General features: G+C 48.5%; 1 protein-coding gene across 1 annotated transcript in view; it reads right to left on the bottom strand.

Moving 5' to 3' along the window:
• Window positions 1–1562: 1562 nt before the first annotated feature.
• Window positions 1563–8783, bottom strand: part of Fer1l5 (fer-1-like family member 5) — a 59542-nt gene continuing 52321 nt past the window's right edge. The window contains exons 38-53 of the mRNA XM_013019725.1: window positions 8506–8556; window positions 8312–8416; window positions 7695–7814; window positions 7112–7273; window positions 6813–6904; window positions 5913–6083; window positions 5565–5713; window positions 5188–5327; window positions 3780–3868; window positions 3454–3549; window positions 3151–3292; window positions 2833–2932; window positions 2567–2757; window positions 2321–2430; window positions 1907–2054; window positions 1563–1821 (exon numbers count right to left, since the gene is read on the bottom strand). Coding sequence (XP_012875179.1) covers window positions 1588–1821; window positions 1907–2054; window positions 2321–2430; window positions 2567–2757; window positions 2833–2932; window positions 3151–3292; window positions 3454–3549; window positions 3780–3868; window positions 5188–5327; window positions 5565–5713; window positions 5913–6083; window positions 6813–6904; window positions 7112–7273; window positions 7695–7814; window positions 8312–8416; window positions 8506–8556 — 2100 coding nt within the window. The 3' untranslated portion in view covers window positions 1563–1587. The remainder of the gene's footprint in view (window positions 1822–1906; window positions 2055–2320; window positions 2431–2566; window positions 2758–2832; window positions 2933–3150; window positions 3293–3453; window positions 3550–3779; window positions 3869–5187; window positions 5328–5564; window positions 5714–5912; window positions 6084–6812; window positions 6905–7111; window positions 7274–7694; window positions 7815–8311; window positions 8417–8505; window positions 8557–8783) is intronic.

The raw sequence follows: 8783 nt of genomic DNA, 5'->3' as shown, positions 1-8783 counted from the left end.
TAATATAGCACAAATGTAACTAAACTTTAAGTGCAACACAGGATATCTTGCCCTCCTTCAGGTGAGATAAAAGTAGGTGCAGATGGATGGTCTCCAAATATCTTTCCCACAAAGCAGAATATCAAGGGAGCCAGATGACAAATTGTGACCTAAAACTTGGTCTTAGGACCAGGAAAACTGAAAAAGCAAATGACTATTTTGCCTATTTTTGACTTCACGGGCAAGCTGAATTGGCCTGTGTGGCTGGATTGACTTGTGTGGAGAGATTGAATTGGGTGGAGACTAGGTGGAGCTCTTGAAGTGCCAGAGTAGTTGTATAGAAGGGAGGGTCTAGTCATAGGAAGGAGATGGGGGGTGGGGGGAAGAGAAGAGAGTGGGTTTGTATAACTTCAGCTCATGAGCACTTTGAAACTTATTTTTTTTTTTGCTAGTAGGGGGGCTTGACTTTCTTGCTCACAACTGGCACTATGCCACGTGAGCCACACCTCCACTTCTGGCTTTTTGCTGGATAATTGGAGTTAAGAGTCTCAAAGATTTGTCTACTGAGGGGCTGGGAAGGTAGCTCAGTGGTAGAGTGCTTGCCTTGCATGCATGAGGCCCTGAGTTCGATTCCTCAGCACCACATAAGCAAAAAGAAAAAAGCCGGAAGTGGCGCTGTGGCTCAGGTGGGAGAGCGCTAGCCTTGAGCTGAAGAGCTGAGGGACAGCGCCCAGGCCCAGAGTTCAGGCCCCACGACTGGACACCCGCCCCCCCCAAAAAAAGATTTGTCTGCTGAGCTGTGTCTGAACTGCAATCCTCAGATTTCAGCCTCCTGGGTATATAGGATTACAGATATAAGCCACTGGTTCCTGCTCCTTGAGGCTTTTTAAGGAGGGCCAGGAAGATGTGACATATAGTCCCCATCCAACCTAGGGGATTAGGCTTCTGTCCTTTGAGAAACACGTTGCACAAGAAAACCATTCAACCTAGGGCTGGGGATGTAGTTGAGGTAGTACAAGGTTCTGGGTTCAATCCCTAGTCCTAAAAGAAGACAAAACCCACCCATCCTAGCCTTGTATGTCCTGCTCTGGCTCCTGCTTTTTGTTATAGAAACAAATTTTTCCATGGTGAGTGAGACCAGATATTTTTCTAGGTAGTATAACCTTAATGTGCTAGAACCTGGTTAGTGGCATAGTGCTTGTGCTCATGTGCCTTAGTATGCTGCTCACTCATTAGCGTCACTTTCCTACAGTCATTCTTTCCTTCCTTTCCTCTGATGTCAGAGGCTTTTAGTGTATAAGAGGACTAGAAGTGCACAAAGGTGACTGATGGTGTTCCTTGACTGAAGAGCTGACGATTTCAGCCTTGCCTATTGCCTTCAACCTTTCCAACCCCAAGTTACAAGGTGACTTTATTTATAAAACTTGTGTATTTCAGTGGCTGGAAAAAAAATTACAGGTTGCTCTTTTTATTGTAAATTCTTTCCAAAAAATAGAATATGTACAAGCGCCTTGTATATGTCTTAGAACAGAAACAGGAAACTGGTAGGAAGGCCAGAGGGCTGGTGGTAAGCAGGAGATAAGCCAGCCCAACATGGACAACTTAGTCTTATGGAGCTACAAGTTCTAGGAAGTCTGGGAAGATAAGACTTTGGTAATTCTTGGAATTACCTCCTTCCTGGAGGAGTGTTGTTGTTGTTTGATCTCCTGTAGTCTGTAAGTTTGGATGTTGGAGGTCAGAGAAGCTGTCCCTGCTGGTGTTTTGGGAATTGATGAGGTTGATTATTTTAATGGGAGGATACATCCGAAGTTCAGGTTTGATTAAGCTCATGGCCAAATAGTTCTAGAAGAGACCACAGAGTTAGCCCAAAGTCATCATCCCCAAAGCCACCAGTACCTTTGTCTCTGTCCCCAGGATTCTCACTCACCGGAGTTGCGTAGATAAAGTTGAACAGTACAAACACTCCAACCAATATGATGAAGGCCACTAGGATTTTGAAGCGGTAGCGTTTGCAGCAAGCGAGGCACACATTTTTAATAGGTGACCGCAACCACATGAAAGCGGTGTCACTGCGTCTGTTCATGGTAGGAGATGCCAGAGAATGAAGGGCAGAAAGAACCTTCGGATCTATGATCCAAAGCAGAAGAGCTTGCTTTCTTTTGGGGTGGGGGAGGGTCACTTGCTCCCCCCCTAACTTCTCAAGTCCGCTGTCTTCTATTATAACTGAGCTATCTGGCAGGAAGTAATTACCCATATCCACTTGTAGGTCCACTGATCACCATCCCATACAAATTGAAACAAAAAAAAGGTATTTTATGCCTCTGACTAATAGAGCCCTTACAAGGGAGGATGAAGAGTAGGGTATTGGTTGGGTTCCGATTGACCTCGTCCAGCTGGCCTGATTAAGGCATCTTTCTCTGTCAGGATCTCCAGAGACATCTTCACTTTACCCTAGAGATAGCACAGGTGGTAGGCTAGGTCAGACGTAAGGGCATGCTGGACTACTCCCTAGCATCCAGAAAGGAAAAGGACCCCGGCAGTTACGTGACAGCCGTTCTAGTCGGTAGACATCCTCCCCAGTTCCTACCGACAAGCGCCATTTGTTCCCATCTTGGACCTGGCAAGGCCACCATCCAGTTACAGTCATCTTCTTAAAGAGGGAGAAGCGCTTGTGTTGGCGGTAGGGCCACTTGGGATTAGTATCCATCATCCTGAGGGAACATTGCTTGGAGGTGCGGGCCGGAAAGGGCATATCTGATAAATCCAGCTCCAGGACCCCTGAGCCGAGAAAAATGCCATTAGTAAGAAGCAGCTCCCTGTCCTGTGGTCACAAGCTCTATGCTAGTATCTCACCTATGAAGTCATCACTGGAGAAGAAGTCATTGTCCCAGATCTGAATGATGAGCCGGGCTGGAAACTTCATTGATGTGGGGTCCAGGCTCCATATATAATCCTGGAGGACAGCAGAAGGGCATGTCACTGGTCTGTTTCCTTGACATTTCCCTTGGACACCTACCCAGCAGAGATGGACTTATCACCATCAAAGAAGAGTACTTCTGCCTAAGGACACATTCCTAATGTTCTGTTACAACTTGTATTCTCTGGAAGGAGCTGGGAAGGAGGAACTTCAAGACCCTAGGCTCCGCCCCTTCACCCCACCACACCTATTACCTTCTGGCTCTGGACACACATGCACTCTGCCGCCAGGTAGTCCATGGTGAAGATGAACCTCCAGTTGAAGTTGCCTTCCCCAGTCATGGAGTGGTAGTGGACATCTGTCTTCTGCATGTCCTTCTCTATCCCAAATAACCACCTAGGGACAGAATCCTTTCACCTGGCATTCATGAGTATGCCCTCCCCCCAGCTTCCTGCCAGCCACAGGTAGTAGTGGAGAGAAATCTTCCCCTTGGGATTAGGAGGATGGCCGAAGTAGGGGGATTGATGGGCTCTACTGGGGCCCTTTCTCCTTCTCACCCTTTGACGTAGATGTCGCTCATCTTGTCTCTACTTAAAGTCTCATGCACCAGGTCCACGTGGTTTGTTTGCCAGATAATGCAGCGCAGCTCATACCTGCAGCCACTGTGCTCTGAGGCTTTGCTGAGGGTTATCTCCCCAGCTGCAGCCTTAGTGAAGGAGGCTAAGGCCTGAAAGCTGCCTTCTGTGCTTTTGCTGAATTTGGGAAACTTAGAAAGCTCTTAGTAGAGCTTCATAAACTGTTTCCAGGAATAAATTATGGCCACTCAAGGGTGTGAGGGCTGAACTGAGATGCAGCCAATGAGAATAGTAGGGTCATTACTTACCGTTTAGGTTTTCTGGGGCTGATGTTGACTGGGGGGCCAGGAGGCCCCAGCTTCTTGGGAAAAATGTCCACCCAGAGTTGTACCTTTCCCTAGAGTAGAGAAATATTCACTAGTCTGGGGGTTGCTGGGATCCCTGTTCTCAGCAGGATGGTCTGGGAGTTTGTTTTTCCAGTTTCTGAGGCCTCATGAGGCTGTAAACTTACACTACCCACGAATGGGGCATAGAGGTTTCTGAGAGGCAGCAGCTAATCAATCACCTGCTAGCCCTCTTTGTTTTTGACTGGAATAGTAGTAAAATGTGCGTGGTGTATGATGGCTCCAAAGCCAATGGTTTGGTGCTGAGATTTCACTTATAACTGGTCAGGGGAGTGGTTGATGCCACTTATTGAGTAGGTCATGCTTAGATGGCCTCTAATGGGGTTCCCAAGTAGGGTTGGGCTTTTCTTTATTAAGCAGTGTGAAAGCCTTGAGTAAGAGGAAGTTGGGTAGCCAGTCAGATGATCCAATCAGGTACTGGACCCTGAACTTGGGGTCTTATTCCCAAGCACTCCACCACTGAGCTACATCCTGAGCCCTTAGCTCATTTTGTATTATGTGAACACACCCTAAGAATAGTAAACTAGCCATAAAGTACAGAGGCCTGAGAAAGAACATAAAAGCTGAAAACAGTAAAGAAAGGAGGAAGTAAAAGGGCAGCACTACCAACCTTGGAAAATAAATATGTTGTCTTTCAAATTACCAGACCTACTTTCATTCTTCTGAGGTTGACCCATTTGAGAAAACAGGTTTTATGAGAATAGCTAGCTAGCTAGCTAGCTAGCTAGATGGATAGATAGATAGATGGATAGATAGATTGATTTAGATATCTATATATGGAGAGAGAGAAAAAATGAATAATGCTCAGCAGAGGACTTTAAAATGTGGCATGAGCTGAAGAGATTGGGAGAATGAAAATGAGTGATGTTAGTAGCTGGAGGGAAAAGGATAATTAGAGTGCTCTTGGCTATATCTTTGTTCCTTTGTTTAAGGCTCCTTGCCATGGAGAAAGCAGCCTGCAATTAACAGCCAGAACCAGGGTTGTAATGTCTGCACTGTCTGAGCTGCGGTGCCACCTCCCCGCCACTCCTGAGAGATGAAGGCAGTGGAGGTATTGGCTGGTAGGGCTCACTTGTGCCTCCTGCACCTGGCGCACAGCCTCCATTTTCTGTCCAGCTCTGAAGTTCTGTATTCTAAGCGACATGGCTGGAATTTCTTGCTTATGAACATGCAAAACATGCTTGTCTTCTGGTGTACATATTATCAGAGTGATTGGCCTTGTCTTCCCTCTCATTCTGGGCTATGGCCTGAACCCTGTTTCCTGGTCCCGCCTGTTTCAGACGAGGTAGGAACAGCCCCACCAGTCCTATACCTGGTCGATGCCTGGTTGGCTGTCACTGTATAGTGTGCGGGTCTCCACATGCTCAGGTACAAGCCCCTGGGTGTGCAGGATATACAGTGCTAGGCGTTCTTTCTTGGGTCCCAAGCCATAAACATCAGGAGGTTTGGGCTCTAGATTGGAGGGAGGAAATCATGAGGTTATTAACTTTCCCATCTCCTAGACACTTTCCCAGCCTCAAGTGGGTGGTGGCCAGGGTTGCCTTCTGTGAGAAGAAAGGGGAAAGGAGTGGGGGTGGGGGGTGCCCAGAAGCAATATCTCCCTGTCCTCTCTCCCCCCTCCATTTGTATGCAGCTCTTGCATTCTGGAGCCACCTCAGCTGCATTTTCTGTATGTGTGCTGGGGCTTACCGAAGTTTTTCAAGTTGAATATCTTCCCATTATAAAAAACAGAGTCATCCTTAGGGTCGAACATGGGTGGGGGCAACCCTTTCCGTTTGGCATAGCGTTCCAGAAGGTAACTTGGGAGCATCTGATCCCTCCATCTAAAGGGTCCTGAGCTGTGGGGTAGGGAAGAGGGGAAAGAGGTTCTGGAGAAATGTGCTGCTCTGAGCAGGATACTAGGAAGTGGGGACTAGATAAATGGAACTCTGGTTCCCAGCCCAGATATTCTTAGCCTCTCCCTAAGGGAGCAATGGGATCTCATCCTCCCTTCTCCCCTCCCCATCAGCCTCAATTGCCAGACAGGTCCAGTCTCACTGGCAGTAGGATTTGGAAAGCCCACATCGGGCTCCGAAGCCAGACAGGAGTCGGTTTTCAAGGTCAATGACTGTGGTTCCGATCTTATCATCAGGGGAAAATAGGTCAAAGTCATAGAGCTGGATCTGTAGGTCCTTCTCAAGAGGAATGTTACAGGTGAGTTCAAACATCCTAGAAGTCAAGTGTTGGAAATGGCAGAGGCTGTGAGCCAGCCTCTCCATGTTAGCATCTTCCCCCAAAGCCCCCTTTCTTTACTTATGGCAGATATGGAGAACAAAAACTTGGGGTAGTTTGCTGTCCACCAAACCTTGTATGTGGCTGAAAAAACCTTTATTGTTTGCTTGCTTGCTTGCTTGTTTGCAAGGGATCAAACCCAGAGCTTTGTGCATGCTAGGCAAGCACTCTACCACTGAACTACATCCCTAGCTCCAAAAATAACTTCTGATGGCCTGGTCAGTGAAGTGTGAGCTCCATTTCCAGACAGAGTGTGTATGAGAGAAATAAATCCACTTATCTTCCACCTGTTGGGCACCGAGGGTGTGGGAGACACTTTTCAGAAGGAACTCAGGGTCTGGGAGAGAATCTAACGCACTGCTGGGGCTGACTCCTAGCTGAGTATGGAGGGGATAGAAAAGCAGGATAGGGGCTCATGCCTGTAATCCTAGCTACTCAGGAGCCTGAGATCTGAGGATCATGGTTCAAAGCCAGCCTGGGCAGGAATGTCCATGAGACTCTTATCTCCAGTTAACCATCAGAAAACCGGAAATGGTGCTGTGGCTCAAGCGGCAGAATGCTCGCCTTGAGCTGAAGAGCTGAGGGACAGCGCCTAGGCCCAGAGTTCAAGTCCCACAACCGACAAAAGAAGAAAAAAGTAGGACAGGGTGAATGAGGGCCGCTTACATGCCAAAGATGGGGTCCAGAGTGTTGGGCTGGTATGAGTCCCGGTTGCCAAGCTTCGTCTGTCCCAGTTGCAGGGTCACATAAGGGTCACACTGGGGGTTATATATAAGCCAGGTAGATGGGGAGTCAGTCCAGGTTGCTCAGGGAGGGAGGGAGTAGGGCAGAAATGAGCCATGTGAACCCCGTGAACCCTGTAAGGAGTTAGTGGTCAGATTATCAGAGCCTGAGGATCTCTGGGAGGTTAAGGTTTGGGCAGGGGGCAGAAGTGGCTGTGCTGATGGTCTCTGGGGGCTGTTTACCAGACCATTGAAGTCCTGTGGCTGCAGATTGATGCCTCGAATCACATACACCCTCACCAAGCACAACTGAGGGAAGTCTTCTGTCTCAGACCAAGTCATGAACTGCCGAGGGGGCTTGGGTTCTGCAGGGTTCTCAGGAAAGGGGTAGATGCAAAAGAGACCCTGGGGGTGGAGGAGGTGTTGGTAGCCCAGCTGGCAGTACTGTACCAGCTCTACAAGGCTCTCCTATGGGGTACTGCTAGCTCCACTGCATCAGGAGACGGTGGGGTTGACGTGGCAGTGACAAGGCCAGGGGGATGGTAGAGACAGTGACCTCTCTTGAGGAGGTATTAAGCAGAGCACCTGAGGTCAGTTGTGAATTCTAACTACATCCATCCCTGCAGGTCTGAACTTGTTCTGAGACTAGCATAGGCCCGATCTGGGAATGAGAAGACCCTCCTCAGCTTTCCTGGTCCCAGCTCCTCTACTTCCCAAATTGTTTTCAAGCCTTCACTGCCTCATTCTCCCAATGAACATGTAGAGCCAGGGCTTTCATTAGTCTCTGAAGTGATGGGTGATGAGACTGGGGTGGATAGACATATACCTTGAACTCCCCTACTACAGGACTGTCTGCCTTGGGCTGCTCCTGGTAGAGTCTGAAGGTCTGGCAGAAGTCCTGCAGGCCTTGGAAGGCTGGCACAGCTTCCAGCTCACAGTCATACACCTGTAGGGCAGGGAATCTGTGAGATCCAGGTTGCAGGGGAGGCTGTGTGCCTGGTATTAGGAGATGAAGGGCCTTTTACAAAGCATCTGTTCAGTCACAGCCCTCCTGCCTGCTTCAGACTGGCTGACTGATAGAGGAGACTGAGTCTTGAGGGACAATGCAGAAACTCTCCCACTTGCTGGTTGCTGGAGGAATGGAGGCTAGCTCTGTGGCCCCTCCCCATAGATTTTGTTTTGTTTTTGGTTGTGAGGCTTGAACTCAGGGCCTGAGGCTGTCCCTGATCTCCTTTTGCTCAAGGCTAGCACTCTTGTCACTTTGAGCCACACAACCACGTCTGGTTTATTGGAGATAGTCTCACAGACCTTCCTGCCCAGGCTTGGCTTTGAACCCTGACCCTCAGATCTCAATCTCCTGTATATCTAGGATTACAGGCATGAGCCACCAGTGTTCAACTCCTGTGGGGTTTTGTTCTACCTTAGCTCCCAGGACCCCCAAACCTTTAGGGTATGGTAGTCTTTGTGCTTATACGTCAGTGACTTGTGGTCATCTTCTGTGGCCCAAAATAGTTTGCTCCACCAGTCCACCTCATGTTCATATTCATCCTGGCAGGGAAGAGGGTCAGGCTGGAACCCCCTACCTCCCTGAACTGTCTAGGTTTGTTCCTAATTCCCCTAGACTGGGCTTACTTTACCTCAGCCTTGCTGGACTTGAACCAGAACTTCCCATAGAGGTTCCCAAAGAACTGAAAAGTGAAATGGTAAGAGAAAGAGAAGATGTAAAGGCTGGGGCTAACTTCTCTGCTTTTTTTTCCCTATAGGCCTTTGAGTTCAGATAGGATTGGGGGACATGAAGGAAGGGAAGCATATTTCTTAGTATGTATTGCCCACATTATACTCCAAGGGGCTCAGAAATTCAGAATCTCACACCCTACCCCAGCCTTCAGAGTCAGAATCTTTTCCCTCCCTCCCT

The sequence above is a fragment of the Dipodomys ordii genome, unplaced genomic scaffold (genome assembly GCF_000151885.1).
Source record: "Dipodomys ordii isolate 6190 unplaced genomic scaffold, Dord_2.0 Scaffold47, whole genome shotgun sequence".
In the NCBI taxonomy this organism is placed as follows: Eukaryota; Metazoa; Chordata; class Mammalia; order Rodentia; family Heteromyidae; genus Dipodomys; species Dipodomys ordii.
Note: the sequence above shows the minus strand (reverse complement) of the source record. Positions and strands in the feature narration are given on the sequence as shown.